Here is a 21,292-nt window from a genome sequence, read left to right as displayed (position 1 = left end):
CAACTGAAGACAGAATTAAAGTATCAATAAACCAGCAGCTCAGTTTGGTATCAGACCAGACAAACCTAGAAAAGCTTCTTTCTTTCTTTGGTTTTCTAAATACGCCTGCTATCCACTTCTTAAAGATTGTTTTAAAAAAAGAAAGAAAGATAGGAGAAGTGATAAACATAAGCAAGTTTCCAGAGAGCTTCTTTAGAAATCTGTACTTTTCTTTAGTTTTATTTCAGTTTGTTTTGAGTTTCACAGCCTCAGATATTGTGTTTAATCCATAAAGCCGTCCAGTTTGGGGTCAAATTAAACACATTAATTTAGATGAATCAAAAAAAAAGTATGTGTTAATAAACAGAAATGAATTTAATGATCTTTTATAGCCTCATTTTAAGAAAAGTTCAATGAAGTTAAATGTAAAAATGTTTGGAAATAAAACTATTTATTGACCTCAGATGCCCTCTTTACATATTTCTAATCAACACTTTACTAAATGCAACAATAATGTTATTCCTTGTGATTGAATCAGCATCAGTAAAAGCAAACTGCAGAGTGGAGCCACAGAACAACACAGTCCTGGAGGAATCTTACACACAAGCCTCCTAAAATAAAACGCGTCAAACGACATATTTTCACAGCTGCCAAACAGGGCGTATGGTCGGGGGGGGGGGGGCATGCAATATGTGTCTCATCTTTCCAGTTAAGCCCAGTTTCTACAACACCAACACTGTTTATGGAGCCCAGACTGCAGACATATTCAAATACACTATAACAACAGATTCATACCACATAAAGAAACTGTGTGAGATTAGAGTTTCAGAGACTCCTCGTGAGTTCCCATAGAACCTATTTTCATCCAGATATGTTGAGGTCAGAGGTCAAGGCAACCCCTTTATAAATGGACATGGCAGTTATGTAGTCCCCATACCAACATGCTAACATGCTATTGCTGCTATCGTAAGGTCATCTAGTTTCATATGATAGCAGCATCTCCACTCCAACATAGGGAGCCTCTGATACTCAGTGTGGAAGATAACGGGAAGACCAATCAGACTTCAGCCCTGACTGCGGTGTGAAGGTGTAGTGTCTGCAGGTCTGAGCTGATCTGACAGCACATGGACTGACTGAACCCGGGTCTGCGCTGAGCGCTGCGCAGCAAACCGCTGCTGTTGGTGTCAGTGACGCAGTTGTGCGCGCATCTACGTCGGAGCAGCCCGGGACAATCCCCCTCTCAGATTAGCGCTTGACCCGCAGGATTTGTCGGAGAGGCACCTGATTCACCGGGAGCGACACAGTCAGAGCAGACAGAATGATCTAGATTCAGGTTTCCACTGGAGCCTCTTTTTTCTCTCCACCAGCTTCTCCGAGTCTGTTAGAGAAATGATCGGATGGATTTTACGCATCAACTCCAGGACGCGATAGTTTAGAGGAGCGCTCTCCAAGGGACCAAAGTGGAGCCATGGCAGCTTTTACGCACAGCGCGGTTATGCTGATAGGAGTGTTTGAAACTTTGAAACTTTTGGTCGGAGTCTCCGTTCCTCTCTATTCCTCTGAGGTCTGATAATGTGTGATATTCCTGCTGCTGGTGGAAACGTCTAATCCCTCCCTGATTACCGCGCACTGATGGATTGCGTCGTGTCGACCAGCAGACTCACATCAAGGCCTAGTCACATTCATTTACCCGCTATGCTTGCGTCTTGATTGCTGAATTGAAGCCATTTAGGGCAGTCCAGCATCGCTCTGTACGCGCCAACGGGACCCCCAGCTTCTCCCCACTTGGTGCCAAAATGAGGAGAGCTGTACTGAAAGAAGCCGCCAAACGCTTCCCCTGGCTGGCCAATGTCACTTTGTACGGGTGCTTATTCGCCGGTGGTGACCTTGTCCATCAGCTCATGGCTCAGAAGGAGCACATGGACTGGAAACACACTCGCAACGTGGCCATTGTGGCAATCAGTTTCCATGGAAACTTTAATTACTTCTGGCTACGAGCCCTGGAGAGGCGTTTTCCAGGAAAGTCCGCCGGGATGGTTTTCCGCAAACTCCTGCTGGACCAAAGCTTCGCGTCGCCTTTGGCCACCAGTGTCTTCTACACGGGTAAGATGGGTTTAACTCAGAACATCTACATGTAAAAAAAATAGTTTGGAAGTGCAGACACACACACTTGGTCTCTGTTTGGGTTGAGATGCCCAAAACGTCCAAATATCCTGTTTTCCAGGTCACCGAACCCTCAGAGCACAGACCCAAATCTGTTTTACATCACACTGTACAATCATTAACACATAACACACACACACACACACACACACACACACACACACACACGAAGCTTCCTATTCAGGTCGTCTCTCAGTCAAACATCATGTGGGCCAAGGTTACACACATTTTTAGTTTGTGCGTAATGGCGCACGAATGTCTCCTCGTGCGTAAACGTCTCCTCTGTCCCGCAGGGGTGAGCTTCTTGGAGGGTAAGGAGGACATCTTTGAAGACTGGAGGGAGAAATTCTTCAACACCTGGAAGGTGAGGAAGGCCCCCGGGCAGTGTGTGGAGGAAAGTCACCTTCCCTTCACACACTGCCGCGAGCTCACAGCCAGATTAACCTAGTTTGTGTCACTGCTGCTTTTGCGCAGCGGGCACGACGCCCGGGGAGCAAGCCGGGTAATTCAATCGCGTCAGCGAGTTTCAGGACGTTTAGGAGCTGAAATCCTGCCAAATGTAAATCAGTGTCATGTTTCTGTAATTGCAGGATAAGGTTTCATGATCCTGGTACCATGTGCAGACATTTTCCACCATTTTACCGCTGTAAAACATCCAAATGAAAGAACTCAGAAATAAATCATTGAAGCAACTATTACTTATTTAACAAGTTATTATTAAGGCAGGACTTTAAATACCACAGTTTAATATCTCTTCGGTGCAAGTTTATCCTTTTACTTCAGGGGTTATAAAACATCTTGTCCCATTACTTTGATATAATCAGATGTCTTTCCTGTGCAGCAGTTTGTCCATTTCTGTCCTCTGAGCTCGTTTCTCGTTTCTTTTTGTCTTGCTTTAAAACAATAAAGGTTGAAGGTTGAACATGAGCTCGATCCAAGCAAGCAATCGTCCATAAAATCCCATTAAATCCACTTTAAGCCCAATCTGTGTGGCGGTTAATCAATAAGTTTAGTTCAGTTTAATACCTGTGTGTCATTTCCCCCAAACTTTGCATATAAAGTCTTCACTGAGCTCCTGTAATGATCTAATTTAATGGAGTAAGAACAGAGATTAGCAGTGTGTGTATGTCTTCTGTGTCTTCAAGAAACTAATAATGTCCTGTTTTCACTTTCAGACCGGACTCATGTACTGGCCGTTCATGCAGGTAAACATGAAAACTATTTATTGTTTATTTATATCTTCATCTGTAACTCTGTTTTTGTGCTGTTTGGATGAAAGGTTTCATACGTATAATCAACACTGATACGTTTGAGCACTTTATTTAAAGGCGCTCTGTGGAACAGCAGCTATAGTTATGGTGCGTTCCATTTAGCTCTGAAGGCGGAGCTGGGAATGACCTTCACACCCGGGTTGACCACATTCCAGCACAAGTCGGAAACCCAAGCTTCTAGCCTGGTTAGCCATTAGCATTGTTAGCAATACCAGTTGATACCAACACATTGTGCCGTATGTTGCTCATACAAACGTCTCCATTAGTGAGGTTCTTACCATTAGCAGCAGTTAGATAAAATCAATACATATAAACTGTGTAAGCTCACTGTAAGGGTGAGGAAGAGAACAGTTTTAATGAATATCTGATTCAAATCTGATTCAAATCTGATTAAAATGTCACTATTGTTGTAATATTGACACCTGATACATTGTTTTGTTCTATCAAACAGGATTATTATTTTACTGATGAAGAAACAGAAAAGGCAAAAAAAAAAATAATTATAGTTTTTATGAGATTAATCTCCAAATTCAGAATTACTTTTTATTAGTCCTAGGCTACTTTTATGACATTTTATTTCCCCAGTATGAGATTAATGAGTTAATGATTCACAATAAATATTTTCAAGTTGAATGAACAACACATTTTTCTATAATTTTCTAAAATGAAATGTCTTCAGAACAAATTACAGACTACGTGATATTTACTCCTGTTCCAACCTTTTATCCTGTTTTCTCCTCACAGTTATTGAACTTTGTCCTGATGCCGCTCTACATGCGAACAGCCTTCATGGGCTGCTGCGCCTTCCTCTGGGCCACCTTCCTCTGCTTCTCCCGGCAGAGCGGTGACGGAACCGCCGCCGTGGCTCTGGCCTTCGTCATGGACCCCCGGAAGACCCTGGAGGAGATGCGCGAGGCCCGACTGGCCCGAAAACGGCAAAAGACCCAGAGGGAAAACTAAAGGAGAAGAAGAGGAAGAGGAGGAGGAGGATGTCTTGTTCTTCTGTCGTTCAGGCCTTTGAGCTTCGGTTGAAGGACAGACGGGTTTCCACTGTTGCTTCACAGCACCCAGAAACTGAGACGAGCTGAGGAGTTACTGGTTGGACTGGTTGTACATTTATTTATCCGTCACATACGCACACATCAGCTGAATCTGAAGGCTGCAGGAATAATATCAGAACTGTATTCTCTGTAAAGGGGAAAACATTTAGATAAAACAGGATAATAAAACACAGTGAAACAGGTTAAAAATAAAATATAGTAGTTAAAATCTGTGTGAAATACAGGTTACAGCTTTAAAACAAACAAATTATAAACAATACGACACCTTTAAAATACAGTTTAAAGCCACAAACAGGCTGCAGTCCTCGTTGGAACCACAATTACTGAACAACATTTACACAATATTCTCTTAAATCAATACTGTAGCTGAATTGTTCAGTTTGTAGAGAAAAGGTCAATAAGATCCACATTGGTTCATCCTCAGGGGAGCGAGAAGGAGCTCAGGAAATGTTACAGTTATGGATATTACTCATGTACAAATGGAGATTGTGTCTTTGTGGAGGCTCTAGAGCAGTGGTTCCCAACCTGGGGGTCAGGACCCCCACCGAGGGTCGCCAATGGGGGGTAACGAGGCCTTCTTGATTTTAAGGGTGTAAGAAAACTTAAAAAATATACACAGAAGGCCTAAACCTCAACATTTGGTTGACTTCTGTGAATAAAAGTAAAAGAAAACACTGAATTCGTCAGAAAAAAAAGAAGCCGGTTAAGTCTGTATGAATATAAACATTATATATAAAATACAGAATACAGAGAATTGTATAAAAAAGTTCCCTAAACAGGAAATAATCTGCTCAAAATTCACCCAAATATGTATATGCATAGTCAGGGGTTGACTCAGCGATAGGAAAGGTTGGGAACATCTGCTCCAGAGTGAAAGTGCAGGGGGGAGAGAGTCCTTCAGTGGGGTTCATCAATATTCACACTGAGACACTGAGACACTTAGCTGTGGACCAAAGTGACCAATGGAACAACAGTAAACTGGTTAAAGTGGGATTCATTTAAAGGGTTTAAGGTCGAATTGTTTACAGTTGATGATCCTGCCTCCAAACCACGAAGGTTTCCATCAGATCCAGCTCACAGACTTTAAAGGGGGGGGTTCTGTTGTGATGGTTGCAGTTTCTGGTGGAACTGGTTCAAGGGCTCGAATATTTCTGTTTTACACTGGTTGTGCCTTCTCTCGGTGACAAGACTGTCCTGACCACAGGTCTGCGAGTGTGCAGTGTTTGACTGACTGGTGACAGTCGTTAGTAAAAATCAATACAGTGAGGTTTATATATATATATATATATATATATATGTGTGTGTGTGTGTGTGTGTGTGTGTGTGTGTGTGTGTGCAATTTTAAATGGAGTTTCTGCATTTATTTTGGGATGCACTGATGTGTTATATAAAGCTTCCTGATGGTGATAATTATCTACAGCAGACTTTAGTTTGTAAGATACGTTGCCATGGACCAACGTGTTGTACAAGGAGAACACTGAACATATAATGATGGTGCTAGATGAAAGCCGGGGGGGCGTTTAAATAAACAACAGTTTTATTTTCAGTATGTTTCTTATTGTCAGCAAATCCCATGAAAAGATGAAAACCAATGTACCTGTGTGCACAAGGAATCTGACTCTGGTTGTACTGACGCTGCTCTCAATGTACAAACACAGAATACACATAAATAAACAACAAGCTCAACAAAACAGACATAAACTATGTACAGTTATACAAATATATAAACATAAACATCTGTAGACAGTAGACAATAGTGCAGTGGTGCAGAGTTCAAAGGACACTGGAATAAATATTTACGTTTTTACAATATTTTAAGCAATAAAGAGGTTTAATACAGCGCTGCTGCATCAGTGTCTGATTTATTAAGAAAAACACTTAAATGCTTCATTTTAAATGTTAAAAATTCATCACTAAATTCATAGCAAACCATTTCTTTTATCATAATACAGTAACACTAATTCAGGTTTGAAGATGAAGAGTCTTTCGATAAGTTGCATTTATACGATTTACAACTCAAAAACTCAACTCAAACACACTCGCTTCCTCTCTTCTAGACACCAACGCTTCACATTTACCCTCCAAACAGTGCAATTTTATTCTCACTCAGTTTTCACTTTTTCTGGCAGTTTCATTGGAAAAAATGCCTGAAAACATCAAAACACGCCTTGCAAATGTTTTAGAAAAGCTGCCGTGAAATCAGCAAAAATAAAGCCTGTGAGATCCTGGAGGGACTCATTGAGGGTAGAAGCAGCTAAAAATGTATCACATATGTGAAACGAATTAGGGTTATTTTGTGAGTACAGTTGTGCTGAATCAGGGAAGTGGCACAACAGTGTGGTCATTGGTGTGTTTTTAATAGTTTTCGGACTAAAATGAAGCTCTTTGATACACAGATAAAACGTATTATTGGGTCTTTTTTGGGGGGGATTTGTTGATAATAAGATAAAAGATCCTTTAAGAGAATGCGGATGCAAAGACTTCCAGTTAAAGGGGCTCGTTGTGTGATGTGTGTATCAGTGCATCCCGCTTGTGTTGTGTCTCCTAGTTTTGACCTGTGACGCTACAGTATCTTAATCCTGTCCTCTTACTTGAAACATCACATAGGTTGCCATCAGCCCAGATACCTTATCATGTAACACGTCACCTACCGACCCGTTAACCGCTCTCGTGTAGACTTTAACGATCTTTAGGTGGAGCTGAAAGATGTTTATTGTTATTTATCTGAGAAGAATTGAAGATTTCATTGCCAGATGTGGAAGAACTCTGTAATATTGTACGTTTTTGTGCATTAAATTTACCCGTCAGTTACGATAGCGAGGACCAGACGCACACTGTAGATAAAGCTTTAATAACGACATAGACGTTCTGTTTTTCCATGTATGAAAAATAAAACCTCAAAGATTGTTCAATATTGTTCTTAACTCTGTGTGGAAGTCTGTATATTGATCATGTGATGTTACTATAACTGTTGTGTTGCATAACAATTTTCAGAAATTGGATGTTTCTTTACTGGATGTGGTGGCCCTGTTAATTTTAAAAACCTATTATTCTTTTAAAATGATAATATTACTTTACTGATTTCTCCCTACCAACATTTATTAGTTACACCACTAGTTATATTACTTTTCTGCTACTAACAAAATTAGTAATTGTGGCCTTTTCTCCCCAAAATTCAGACTTATGACGATTCAAATTCAGTTTTGTTTGAATATTTACAGTGTTTCCATCTTTCAAGCTAATTTCTTCCACGATTTACAAAAATGAATCCAATGATGTGGGGGTGTTTCCAGACTTTTGGGGCACTGACTTATGAAGGGGTGGTATGAAGTATGTGTCTCAGCTTTCCAGTCATTCCCAATGTATGCAATTCTAACATTGTTTATGGACGCCAGTCTGCAGGAATATTCAAATAACACATTTATACCACATGCAAACTGACAACTGCATATGAGATTAGCACCTTCCTTGCTTGGTACCAATGGATGCGTTAGGTTGTCTAGTTTCATATGATACCAATATCTTCACTCTAGCTTTAACACAGAACCCGATACAGCCTCTGAAAGACAGTGTGCAGTGGAAGAGGTAAGGATAATGTTGTGGATCAGTGAGTAAGTTTGTAACTAGTCATTTTTTGTTTGTTTGTATTTTTTTTTGGTATTACTGAAGTTTATTAGTAATTAGTTACATTATTAGTTATTGGGGAAAGTCATTTTATTACTAGTAATTAGTTACTGACCAACAGACAAGTGAGACAATTACATAATTGTGCATTTTGAGTAACGTGTTCCTCCTTAAAAAGTCAAATTCTTTATTTTCGCTGTATTCCAGTGGTTGTGAGAGTGAAACTAATTGAAATAATGTGATTGATGAAGAGAAAACAAACCAAAGAGTTTCCTTTTTATACTTTTATATTAGCTGATTCTTCTATGATTTGGCAATGACTGATAAAACATGTGGTGGTTGGGTGGGTGTGAACTTTTTTTGCCGAGGTGATTTACGGAGTTTCCAGACGGACTAGTGGCTAAAAGAAGCTAGAAGAAGAGTTAGACTTAGCCCCGGGGTGGAGCTTTAATTTTAGACAGAGCAAGGCTAGCTGTTTCTACCTGTTCCCAGTCTTTATGCTAAGCTATGCTAACCACGTCCCGACTGTAATTAACACACAGACATGAGATTGATATCCCTATATTCCTTCAAACGTCCTTTAAACTTCCACGTTTCCCGCTTCAGGCTCAGAGACGCGCTGACGTCGGTGGAGACTCTCTGAAAGCACGCAGCCCAGATATGAAGCAAGGACAGAGAGGATTGGAGTGTATAACAGCTTTATGCTCTAGTGATGGTGCGTGTGGATTAACCAGGATCAGATAGGCCTGGTTAATCCCTCTGAAAAGGACAGAGTTGACCCAGTGTGACCTCTGACCCCCAACAACAGGAAGTGAAACTCCCCAATCAGAGTCAAGGATGCTGTCAGGTGTTTAACACGACGCCCTCCGTCACTAAACCTCAGAAACATAAGCAGCATACATTCTTTTTATAGACTTATTATGTTTCATTCTTTTTATATTTAATTATATTTTCTGTATCATAGACACATATATACGTAAACTATATGTATATATACATATAAACTATATATATTATTATTATTATTATACATTAAGTGGCCACATGCAGAGCAGGAAGCGGGGAACTTAACATATTTGTTCATATTCTTGTCTGATAATTGAGAATAATAAAGAATAAACATTGCAAATAAAGATCATTTAAAGGCTGCAGATGAGTTAATGTTATGTAAAAGCATAAGCCGTCCTAATAATCACTCTATCTTGATAAAACGTGGATGTTTTGTTTGAGCTTTTGTTCTCTTGTTTTAATGTGAAACACTGAACTGTAGGAAGGTGCCTCTGGTTGTTTATGGACTCAACATACATATTTAACTGAAACTGTGGTCAAAACATTTGGTTTTTACATCAGTAGGTAGAGATAGTTCTGAATTATCTCTTATGTCACCTTAAGGACAAAAAACAGAAATATTACTGAGAAAAGAAATGTCAATAACAAGTATTGATGCATCCTATAACACAACACTGTGTCCTCTGCTCTGTGTATCTTTAAAGAAAAACTGATGTTCTTTAAAAATTGTAATCCTGCTAATAATCCCAATTTTTACTAAATGTACCTTTAATCTGATTACACGTTTTTTTTTTGCTGTTACTGTAATGCTCTGTAAAAACGTAGATTATACAGTGAAAAACTGTCAATCTCTAAATAGGTAGTAATATAATAGTTTCAGTAAAACACTGATATCTCATGGCAAAACTTTATTTATAGGAAGGAATTCACACGGAATAAAGCAGAATTCATATAGTGTTTTTTATTTGGTAAAACAGTTTGTTTTGATGGTAAAAACATGTATTTATATGGTAAAATATGGATTAAAGCTCAACAGTGTTAATATCCTTTTAAAAATATAATTAAATATAACAATAACAAATACCAAAATACAATAATAATAAAACAAAAATAAATAAATAGAATAAAGTATAAAGACAAGTCTATAAACAGAATATAACATAATAATAACTAGTATTATCTAATGATGTGTTCAGGGTCTGCTAGTGTTTCCGACAGCACTTGAACGCAGCACCGGCCTCTGCTAATCCATCAAAACGTCTCGACCGCAGTTGTCCCTCTTACACCGACACCGCTCCTCTGATTGGACGATGCTCCCGATCCCGCCTATCCGCGTTCGATTGACAGCCGATTGAACCAATAGCAAGAGAGAACGAGGCCGCTCTCTAACTTGTGATTGGTGGATGGGTCTGGACAATATGAATGGCTCTACGGTATTGTTCGACGTCTTCCCAAGACAGCAGCGACTTGGTGGTTTCCAACTCCGGGAGAGTCCGTTAATGTCCGACCTTCTTTCATCGCTTAGACTTAACATAAAAAAAAACAACCGACAAACTTCGGTCGGTAGTAAACAAACAAACAAACATGGAGAGGATTTAGAAGAAGGAATAAAGTGGGTAACGTCGAGGGGAGCTAACAGTTGAGGGTAAGTTATAGCTGGGGTTTAAATGGTTAACCCCCGTTAGCTGAAGTAGCTAACTTATTTAAGCTTAAACTATTCTTCTAACTTTCTTTTGCTGTGTTTTTATAAGTTTTGTGGTTAATAGTTTGAGTTAATTCCGTGAAATGTTTTCAGGAGCAGGTGTTACTAATGATTAATAACATATTAAAGTTACCCGTTATCTTTTAGTTTGCTCTGAAGTTCCCGTATTTTATTCCTGTGACCAGACTCCGTTTAAATGTTGCACAAAATTTATTTCAAGAGTGGCCTGAGCTACATTTCACTGACTTTGACTCATTTTAATTATGTTTTATGAATCAATACAGTCTGTTATTCAATTCGGCACACATCCAGTAAGATAAGATAAGATCTGATTTTATTGATCCCACACTGGTGAAATTGACTCGCTACAGCAGCTCCAGATACAACAACAACAACAACAACAACAACATATATAAATATACACATTAAAGAAACAGAATAGAAAAATACATGATATAAAAAAATGAGAAAAAATAGAATAGGAGTTATATGAACACAATACACAGCTCTAACATTAATTAGTTAATTAATGTTATTAATTAACAAAGTTAAGTTAATGTATATTAATTAAGACTCTTTAATTCTGCAACAACATCATATAGCACTTTTGCACTATTTAACACCTGAACTGTACAGTTTTACATATTTATACACACATATATAATTTCTTACACACACATTATTATTAAATATTAACTGTAAACTACCTGTGCAATGTTCCATATCAATCTGTATTTAAAAAGCTGTATATAGTGTTTATATATATATATAAAACTCTTATTCTATTTACCATTTTATTATATCTGGTGTTTTTCTATTCTAGTTTAATTTAATGTGTATTCATGATTAAACTCTAGAAGCTGATATTTTATAAACACAGTGCTGGTGGTTCTCTAACATCTTATATCCAGTCCTGGAAACAACCTGGATTGTCCTGGAAACTGTTAATCTTCTGTAAAATAAAATAAATTCTGCTTGATTTGAACTCTTCCTTGCCGGCTGTGGCCAAATTAAAGTCTCAATTATAATTTGTGAAGTGAATTTGTACTGACCAGAGTTTGTTTTATCAGAACCACCTCGGACCGGCGTCGGTGGGAGGGCGGGGCTGGAGATGGGGGATCCGGAGCCTCCAGAGTTTGGGTCCCTTGAAGAAGAGCTGGAGTACTGGAGGGAGCAGGCTGCCCGGCACCAACAGAGGTGTGCCCCCCCTCCCTGTTTGTGTTGTTGTTGGTTTAAATGTGCACACATTAATGAAGCCGGGCCACGTGTTTACGCTGCATTGGGACGTGAGAACAGTTTTCTTGGTCAGTTTTCCCGCAGCGTCTCTTTTCCTGGTCTTAAAGGACGATCCAGGTCTTTTGGATCTTTCAGCTTGGTGCTTCTCAACCTCTCTTGTGTCAATGCACCTTTTTGTGATTTTGATGATACTTCAGTTAATTTTGAAGCCCTATAGACAATCTAGAAACATATAATAAAATCATTATCTTGTGGCTGAGATTATATTATATTTGTGACCTCAGGTTGCGGGCCGGAGGAGGATGGATTCGGAAATGGCCCCCGCCACCAGTTTGTAGTCCTCTGGACTTTTTGTAGTTTTTACAGATTAACAGTGAAAAATGTGCAAAATAAGAACATATGAGTTTACTTCTAGTTAAATAAATAATAGTGAAATTAAAATATCCATTGTTCCAGGGACCCAAACCCCCTCAAGGATTCCTGGGGGTCCCCGGACCTCAGGTTGAGAACCACTGTTTGAGCTGACCTTCTTAATGTTATATTAAAGTTTGCTGCAGTGTTTCATATTTATTTTAAATAAATTCCCCCTCCATTAATAAATGAAGGTCCTAATGATATTTACACAAGTATAATAAAATATTGTGTCAGAATTAGAACAACAGAACAAAGATAATCGTTCGGCTTCGTAATAAATACAGAAACAATAATCCATAGTGTTTCCCTGCTCTCCTGTTCAGTTTATATTAACGTGAGTCTGCAGACACTCCTGCAACACCAACAACCTCCAACCTCAAGGTGTTTTCCTATTAAACACATTCCTGTGAAGTTCAGACGTTTGGTGTTTATTCCATAATGAGAACTTCCTGCGGTTGTGTGGGAAACATGAGCGTATTTTTACTGTATTAAAACCCAGAAAATCCCCAAAACACTAACAAACTGTGTGTGTGTGTGTGTGTGTGTGTGTGTGTGTGCGCAGCGCTGAGGAAGCCCAGGAGGAACTGCAGGAGTTCCAGCAGATGAGCCGGGACTACGAGGTGGAGCTGGAGACGGAGCTGAAACAGTGCGAGGCGCGAAACCGCGAGCTCCTCGCCGCCAACAACCGCCTCCAGATGGAACTGGAGAACTACAAGGTACACTACAATGCACTACAATACCCAGCATACCAGCTGGAGGTCGATCAGGAATCAGGCCCCCGGTGCTTCTGGGTAGTGGTCTTTGTAGTATGTGGACTTTACACTGGAGCACAGAGCTGCTATATCAGAGAGTTATTTTAATAATGTTCAACCAAGTGGCCCGTTAAAGTGGATTTGACTGGGGATTTCCATATTCATCAGCTGATAGTGAGGTAGTTTAATGGCACACACACACACACACACACACACACACACACACACACACAGACACACACACACTCTCTCTCACAGAGGATTGATTCAGTGCAGAGAAAGGCAGCTGATGACTCTGTGTCTGGAGGGGATAGTACTTCCTAGATCACAGTCACTTACCCCCCCCACCACACTGGTTTCTCCATTTATATATAGATATTCACAGTTTTAGACGAATAATGTGCAGAAATATTCAACATGTGATTATAAAAGAAAGTCAGCAACAGGTGGACAGTGATCTCACACAGGTAGGTTCTTCATAACCGCCTGACGTCTCGCCAACCGCCACCAACCTGTGACGACCCCCCTTATAGCCCCTGAGTAAATCTCTGTGGTTTGAAGTTTGTCTCCTCCGTCCCTGTTTCAGATATCTGCTTTATTTTACTGTTTTCGTGTTTGCTTTCAGCTCTATTGGAGTTACTGCTGATTAAAACCCAACACTTCCTGGTTTTAATGCTTCATAATAAAAGTGTTTAAGTAACAAAATAACCAGAGACTTTTATTGTGAAGAACTTAGTGGCTTTTCTTAAAAAACTACAAAAAAATAAAAAATAAACGCTGGTGCCTCTTTTCATTCACTCCCTCGACCATCGTGGCTCTCTGCCTGTAAAGATAAACCAGATAGTCGGGTTGTCTGCTTATAGTACCGAGCCTCTGAAGTCCTGATCTGTTTCCTGAGACTGTGGTTGAACCTCCTCCTGCAGGAGAAGTATGAGACGCAGCACTCGGAGGCCTACAGGCAGATCTCCACCCTGGAGGGAGACCTGGCCGAGACCACCGCCATCAGAGACCAGCTTCACAAGTACATCAGGGAGCTGGAGCAGGCCAACGACGACCTGGAGAGAACCAAGAGGTGGGCTGGAAACAAATCTGCCAATAAGATCAATAATAGTCCTGATAACAAACACAGACAACAGAGAGGCTTCAGCACTACAATAAATACTCTGGTCTTTGGCTCCGGGGTCCGTTTAATACCACATTTGTTTACATATTACATAAATGATGCAGCAGATGTAACAGTCTCGCTCTGTGTGCGTTTCAGGGCGACCATCATGTCTCTGGAGGACTTTGAGCAGCGGATGAACCAGGTCATAGAGAGGAACGCCTTCCTGGAGAGCGAGCTGGACGAGAAGGAGAATCTCCTGGAGTCCGTCCAGAGGCTGAAGGACGAGGCCCGAGGTAGAACCTCCATCCGCTGTCCACCCTGAGCTGCTCAGGGTGGATATTTATTTCAACTCGATTGAAGATTGTTTAAGTTATTTAATGTCTTTACTGTTCTATTTTATAACTTATCTAAAGAGTTTGAATACAAAGTGATTACAGTTTATTATCACAACTTATAATAGTAATAATTTACGCTATAACTCGGCTTTAACTTAAACACATTTGGTGCAACCGGCTGCTTTTTACATTTTAAAGTCTCTGTGCTGTATGTCTGTAATATGGGACTGTTATTTTTTCAGTAGATAATTTGACATTTTTGTATTTTAAAAAGAAGTTCAGAACCTGTTTTACACACCTGAGGGTGAGAAAGGTTGTTAACAACAACAACAACAACAACAACAACTAACAGTTCCGACTCTTCAGATGTTCCTCAGGAAACAAACTGTAACCCGTCTGTTATTCTGTGTGCAGACCTGCGGCAGGAACTCGCGGTGCAGCAGAAACAGCAGGTTCAGGACAGGAAGCCGTCCCTCAGCAGCAGTGCAGTCAAAGAGCCTTCCTCCTCCTCCTCATCCTCGTCGTTGGCTGGTTTACCCACCCCCCCGCTCACCCCTCCCGACAAAAGAACAGAGGATAAAACCACGTCTTCATCCTCCTCCAACCAGCCCGCCCCCTCCACCACCACCACCACCACGCCATGCAGACCTCCGGCCTCAGCAGAATCCTTCGCCACCCCGCCACCCTCCGCCAGCAGAGGTCGGTCCACGTGTGCTGTGGTGTTACACCAGTTATCAGACAGTAGAGGCTATGGATTAATGCACGTCACTAATATCACATTAACTTTAAATTTATGTTCACACCCCGCTTGTTTTATCATAAAGTTCCTCCGGCTGTAGTCATAAAGCTTCCAACTACAAAGAGTTTCTGCTTGTGATGAAATTCTTTGCTGTTTTCTAAGAATTTTCTCACAGTTAAAGATGAAGATAAAAGTTATTCCCAAAGCATCGCAGCTCTTCAGAGAGCTCCTGAAGCCTCATAAAGGGCTCACACTAAACGAGTTTCGGGTCCATTTATGTCAGATTCCCGACAATCTGGGCGGAAATCTGGTCCGGATCCTGGTCAGTACCGATGTTATCTGTAAGGGATCTTAGATCCATCTTAAACGTCCCAGCCTGCTCGCAGAATCATCGCCCCCATAACTGTCAAACATGTTTGATATTAGGAGTTAAAAAATCTGGATGATTACGTCAATATGGAAGTGAATGTCTTCCAACACGTATCATTACTGTACGCACAATAAAAGAGCTGAGGTTGTATCAGAGAGAGAAAACATCTTCTGCTTTTCTTACTGCAGATCATTAATGTTACTACAGCGTTCACTGCGATGGTTACATCTGTTTCTCTGTGAGATTACTTACAAATATCCTGCAAGCGTGTCCCTCCTTATGTGCGTGGTGCAACCTGATCTGAAGATGGGTGACTCGTGTAGTCTGAGCCCAGCTTCAGGTGAAAAACTGTTGTTAGGAGTAGGGACAAACAATATTGGTCACAATCAACACACACCTGGCTGGTGAAGTGAGTAGCCTCTTTAATCATTCAATCACCTGACTGAAAAACAAAACCTCCCGATTTTAGATAATGAATAAACGTAGTAAATACAGCAACTACAGCACTTGGCTGCAGTCAGATATATTAAAATGAATACAATAATTATATTATAAAGTCTGTTTTATTCCCTCTGCTGTGCAGTTACACTCTCTGTGGATTATAATCTGCAGTCACCAGAAAACATCAAAAACATTTATTCATGTGTACCATAGTTTAGTTATTTGCATAAAAAAAGCAACCAATAGTTATGGATGTAACTCTAGTTCTATGAGGATAGCCCCTAATTTCATTTTCATAATTCAATTAGAACATTTAAATTAATTTGCAGATCATAGCATTGCTTTACCCCCAACAATCTGTGACGTTGCTTTAAGTTTATGATCAAACATTCTGTAGTTTTAACGTCTCAGATGTGATGATTTCCTGTCTTATGTCTCCGCACTCATCAGTGGTCTTGTTCCCGCAGGTGAAAGCCTCTCGGGGACTCCTCTCACCACGTCGGCCAGAATCTCGGCTCTCAACATCGTTGGAGAGCTGCTGAGAAAAGTCGGGGTAAGAACCTCCGGAGAGAACTTGTGAATCAACTCATTCACACTGTTTTATATATCAGCTGCTGACTTATCATCATGTGACGCTGCAGGGTGCTGCTGGTTTTTACTCCCAAACAAACACAAACTGCTTCTTTTTTTTAGAAGCAAACACAATCAGTATTTGTTGTTCCTAAATAGACGTGTCCGTTTCCCTGAGCGTATCTAATGACAGATGATCTGAAGGGTCCAAAGATCACTTTTCTATCAGACTCAGTGGATGTGCTTTTAGTGTTTTTAACTGGAACTTGTGTTCCAGTTTTTTGGGGGGGGTTTTTATGCTCTTCAGTTTCCTGCGTCGTGTCTCTGAGGCCATTAATGGCGTCCTCTTTGACTGAGCTGTAACTATCTCGGTGGTGCTAGGTGAGCTAGCTAACGTTGGCAGGTGTAGTTCGGTAGAAAGTCCCATCTGGTTCCATTATATTGGAGAGAAAACAAACATTTAAACTCAGAAACCCACAACCTAGATGTATAAATAGAACTACAGGTAAGAAGGAACATGTAGTTTGGGGTGAACTGCCTCTCCGTAACACCGACTCTCTCAGTACAAAGTGTTTACGTTCTGTTTCCTGCCTCGCTCTAGAATCTGGAGTCCAAGCTGGCATCGTGTCGAGAGTACGTCCACGGGCAGACATCGACCCGCAGAGGCCACGCTGGTGGACCGGGGTCGGCGTCGGCGGCCCCGAGCAACCCCTCGGAGACCCATCCTACTAACGGCCTCTACAACAAGGGGTGAGATGCTCTGTCCGTCACAGCGCCGCCGTCTGGAGGTCCACAGCTGCAGATCTCTGAGTGCGTTTGTTCTGTTTTTTAAAGGCTGGTGAAGAGGTTAGAGTTCGGAGCCGCACCCAAGCTGCTGCTGTGAGAGTGAAAGCTGCTCCGCCTCGACCCCCTTCGTCCTCCTCTGAGCTGCTCATCCCCTTCCTGTCCATCCAGCCTGGACCTCCCAGACGATTAACGGTACTGTGTGCTCTCGCTGGGAGCTGGATGGATAATAATAATAACGGATGGATACTTCGGGATGTTACCAGCTCAGCTCTGTTTATTAGCAGGACTTCTTTTCAGCACTCGCACTTAGCTTGAACTAACTTAACTGGACTTGTGTTGCGTGTCACCACCTCACCTTCTGTGGTTTTGTTTGCCAAGAGTATTTTTTTGTCTCTTTTTTTGCTCAGAAGTTGTGTTAAGACCGAACATAAAGCCAATTTCTGCAGCCATACGGAGTCTCTCGTGCACAACGTTGAGTCAGACGCCACCAAACTAGTTTCATTCTCACTGGAACAAGTTGTCTTAGATTTATAATGAATTACAGAAAGAAACATCAAAATATTGCAGTTGTTTTAGAAATAAGACATTTTAGGCCAAACAAAGCCTGTTAAATCGAGACAGACGACCACCCACCTAGAGCCGGAGGATCTGTCCTAGGTTTCTGCCTTTTAACAGGCAGTGTTTCCTTGCCCTTGTCTCCAAGGTCTTGCTCATGGTGGTACTGTTGGGTCTCTGTAATTAATGTTTTAAAGAGTTCGGTCTAGACCTGCTCTATTTGAAAAGTGTCCTGAGATAACTTCTGTTATGAATTGGCGCTATACAAATAAAATTGAATTGAAAAAAAATTAAATGCTGGAGGGACTGTTTAAAAATTAACAGTAATTACAGCTAACAACAAAGTTTTGTCGTCTTTAAAGGCTCCCGAGGCGGATTTCAGTCGCTCTCTAAAGCTTCATGGATGCATTTACACAGATTCAATATCTATAGAGTCATTCAGTGTAGAGAGAAAGTTAAACAGTCTGGGACATTTTCCAGGAGTTCATTCAGGTTCATTACAGGTGGGTGGGTCAACATTATGGCCTCAACCCAGAAGAAACAGTTCAAATCAAGCAGAATTGATCTTGTTTTTACAGAAAATTTGGCGATTTCCAGGATTCTTGTTCATTTTAATCAAATTCCAGGTGTTTCAATAACTAGAAAATCAGTCAATTAGTGAAATGTACAGGTATTCCAGGTTTTCCAGGAGTTGTGGGAACTCTGCTCCGTCTATTAAAAACACCTCAGCGTTCAAACCAAAGTGAAAATGTGCTTCATGTTTAGTCTGAACACATCTTAAAGTGAGTGCTGAACACTGGAAGGGAAGCTTTTATCTCCAGGAGAGGGTTTCTGATCCACTGAGGATCTGCTTTTATACAACATGGCTCCGGAGTATCCGGATAGTTTTAGTTTTAGATTACAGATCGATTTTAACAAAAGACAGAAAACTCGGTGAATGGATGGATGTGGTTGGCTGAGACTCCTGTCAATCAAGCGAACCCGGTTTAAAAACACCTTCAGGTTTTAACGAGCTGTGACTTTTACTTTATAAGTGTGGAAGAAATGTTACTCTGCCTTTCAGACGCGACGCCTTGTGGCCGTCAGCGGTTCTGCCTCTTAAAGCTGCCTTCTTTAATTAATTAATGTTGTAATAATGAATCACATGTGGGAGTATTGATCGCCTTCTCTGGAGCTCCATGAAGCTTTTTAGCCTCATTTAACTTTCTGGTAATTTAGAGTGTGAAGGAATGAAGGAAATGTTTTATTATCAGTGCTTTCTCTCCCGTATGAACCCGTTAACGTCTGTGATGGACGCAGAATTTCACCCAGAATTTAATAACTTCCTCTGTTTTCCTGTTGTCGTTTGTCTTTGTTGTCCTGATCCTGATCCGAGTCCTTCGATATTTACAGAATCTGATCCGATACTGAAACTAAACCGGGGCACAATCCAAAACCATTGTGTCAAGTTAGCTCAAAGTAAAAAATATTGATTAAATATCAGATAATCACAGTATTGATTAAATATCAGATAATCACAGTATTGATTAAATATCAGATAATCACAGCTTTACTGGCAAAGCTACTCCATAGATTTTAATAACTTTAATATAGTTTAAGTGTGCAGCTGCATTATGTAGATAAACCGGCCGATGCTGTGCTCACGGGGAAGAGAAACAAAAAGTGTCTTCGTTGTCGGTGTGGCTGCTGTGGAACGACGTTCGCGCTCCTCGTTGTGAGTTCGAGCCCCGAACTATAACTCTCTAAAACAACTCGCTCTAGAGCATGTTGCTGATTGTCCTGTAAAAATAGAACCTCAAACTTCCACCGGGAACGGCTTTATAACGTCACAAGCGTTTCAGAACGTGTTTATTTTGTCCTTACAAAAAAAAGGAAACAAAAACTGAATGTTTCTCCACTTAAACATCTAACCTGCCTCTGACTGACTCTGGTCCGCTGCCACAATGTTGTTGTTGCATGAAATTTGATCTGGAGTCTGCAGGCGGTGTTTTATTTTGAAAATTGGCCGTATTCTCTCCCCCGTTGTCTGTGTCTGACTTCCTGCTCTGCTCGGTGGGTTGTGGTTCCTTTTAAAAATAGACCAGCTGTTTATTCCTCTGGTGGAATTTAGAGCCGGAGCACATCGGTGGAATCAGTGGTTATACATGACTTATGTCGGCAGCCACTCAATATTATGACTCGGATCAGAATACAGGAAACTGATCACATTCATGAACCCTTCAGCGCCACCATCAGGACAAACTTGTAGCTCTGCTGTTGTTAAAAGCTCTCAGAATATAAAATAACCAGGACTTTGATTTATTATGTGATGAATTTGAAGCCTTTGAATCTTGTTCCACCTTCAGACTGCGGAGACGCTCTCTTTTAATCTGAATCCCTCCGCGGAGCTCTACTTCTGTCTCTGCAGGAGTGAAATACGTCTTCTGTTAGTGAGGAGATATGAATACTTCAGTGAAGGCTACTCGTGTTTTATGTTAAAAAGAAACAAAACCCGTATGTAATAGGTTGTAGTGTGATATACTGTACTTCTACTGTAGGGTCACTAACGTAGGTCGAGTCTGTAGGTTGCGGATCGGTTGAGTCTACAATGAGATCTCTGGATCTTTAATATGGAAGGTCAAAGGTCAGTGTGAACGCAGACGATGAGGTTTGGTGTGTTTTTCTGCCTTATGTGACTCTGTAAGAGTACCTAACACGCTCACATACAAAGTGCTCAGACCTGTTGTGCTCTTTGTTTACCCTCAGTGCTGCTTATGTTTCTGAAAATGCAATAAAACTTGAAATGTGAAAATAAAGTTTTGGATTTTATTTCTTCTCTAGTTGAGTTTTAAAGAAAACTTTAACAATTTTGTTCATTTCTGTGAAGAAAACTAAATAAAATTGTTGTTTTTACTGTTCAGATTATTAACAGACATTGTTGATACAATCCTTTAAAAGTATCGGTCAGGCCTCTTATAGCTTAACAACGAGCGTCGTCTCACTGTGATTGGTCGAGAGGAGGAACCGTCGTTACAGAGTCAACAGGTGAGCTGAATACACTGAACATTCAGCTACAATCAACTGGAAACAATAAATGATAGGAAGTACAAAATAATTATGTAATATAAGATATAAACAGGATGAAGACTCAAAGAACAAAGACAGAAACACTGAATTTGACAAAAAAAAGGCACCTGTTAAGTCTGTGATTAAAGTTCCTCAAATATCGAGACAACTCATCAAATAATGAGGTTTCTTGTTATATTGAGACATAGTCGGATTTTAAGTCAAATATTGATAAAGTTTCAATTTTTTTTTAAGAAAGTTTCTCTTTTTTTCAGTCAAAATATTGAGAAAGTTTGTCATTTAAAAGTTTTTTTAAGAGTTTTTTCTTCTTTTTAGATAAAAAATCAAAACCTTT

The 21,292-nt window shown here is 40.5% G+C and overlaps 4 protein-coding genes across 5 annotated transcripts in view; all 4 read left to right on the top strand.

The window, feature by feature from the left end:
- LOC127356631 (nuclear factor 7, brain-like) overlaps window positions 1-21,292 on the top strand; it is a 192,625-nt gene that overhangs the window by 31,675 nt on the left and 139,658 nt on the right. The gene's annotated exons all lie outside the window — the stretch shown is intronic.
- LOC127356652 (nuclear factor 7, brain) overlaps window positions 1-21,292 on the top strand; it is a 181,119-nt gene that overhangs the window by 31,303 nt on the left and 128,524 nt on the right. The gene's annotated exons all lie outside the window — the stretch shown is intronic.
- LOC127356684 (mpv17-like protein) lies at window positions 971-7,398 on the top strand. Its single transcript, XM_051388676.1, has 4 exons — window positions 971-2,082; window positions 2,436-2,506; window positions 3,318-3,347; window positions 4,158-7,398. Exons 1-4 carry the CDS (start codon window positions 1,776-1,778, stop codon window positions 4,371-4,373), a joined length of 624 nt encoding a protein of 207 aa, XP_051244636.1. The 5' UTR covers window positions 971-1,775; the 3' UTR covers window positions 4,374-7,398.
- Window positions 10,322-20,687, top strand: LOC127356660 (nuclear distribution protein nudE homolog 1-B). The gene is made up of 9 exons (XM_051388641.1): window positions 10,322-10,532; window positions 11,660-11,786; window positions 12,802-12,955; window positions 13,915-14,063; window positions 14,253-14,389; window positions 14,846-15,130; window positions 16,449-16,534; window positions 17,153-17,301; window positions 17,386-20,687. Exons 2-9 carry the CDS (start codon window positions 11,701-11,703, stop codon window positions 17,432-17,434), a joined length of 1,095 nt encoding a protein of 364 aa, XP_051244601.1. The 5' UTR covers window positions 10,322-10,532; window positions 11,660-11,700; the 3' UTR covers window positions 17,435-20,687.

This window comes from Dicentrarchus labrax, unplaced genomic scaffold (genome assembly GCF_905237075.1).
Source record: "Dicentrarchus labrax unplaced genomic scaffold, dlabrax2021, whole genome shotgun sequence".
Classification (NCBI taxonomy): domain Eukaryota; kingdom Metazoa; phylum Chordata; class Actinopteri; family Moronidae; genus Dicentrarchus; species Dicentrarchus labrax.
The sequence above is the reverse complement of the archived record's forward strand: the minus strand, read 5'-3'. Positions and strand labels throughout refer to the sequence as shown.

What these genes read in the sequence shown, in the direction of transcription:
- LOC127356660 (XM_051388641.1), top strand. Translation starts at nt 11,701, where the DNA reads ATGGGGGATCCGGAGCCTCCAGAGTTTGGGTCCCTTGAAGAAGAGCTG. An exon ending in GCTGAAGGACGAGGCCCGAG is followed by an intron (nt 14,390 to 14,845) that starts GTAGAACCTCCA and finishes TTCTGTGTGCAG; the next exon opens with ACCTGCGGCAGGAACTCGCG. An exon ending in AGCTGCTGAGAAAAGTCGGG is followed by an intron (nt 16,535 to 17,152) that starts GTAAGAACCTCC and finishes GCCTCGCTCTAG; the next exon opens with AATCTGGAGTCCAAGCTGGC.
- LOC127356684 (XM_051388676.1), top strand. Translation starts at nt 1,776, where the DNA reads ATGAGGAGAGCTGTACTGAAAGAAGCCGCCAAACGCTTCCCCTGGCTG. An exon ending in CACCAGTGTCTTCTACACGG is followed by an intron (nt 2,083 to 2,435) that starts GTAAGATGGGTT and finishes TCTGTCCCGCAG; the next exon opens with GGGTGAGCTTCTTGGAGGGT. An exon ending in AATTCTTCAACACCTGGAAG is followed by an intron (nt 2,507 to 3,317) that starts GTGAGGAAGGCC and finishes TTTCACTTTCAG; the next exon opens with ACCGGACTCATGTACTGGCC.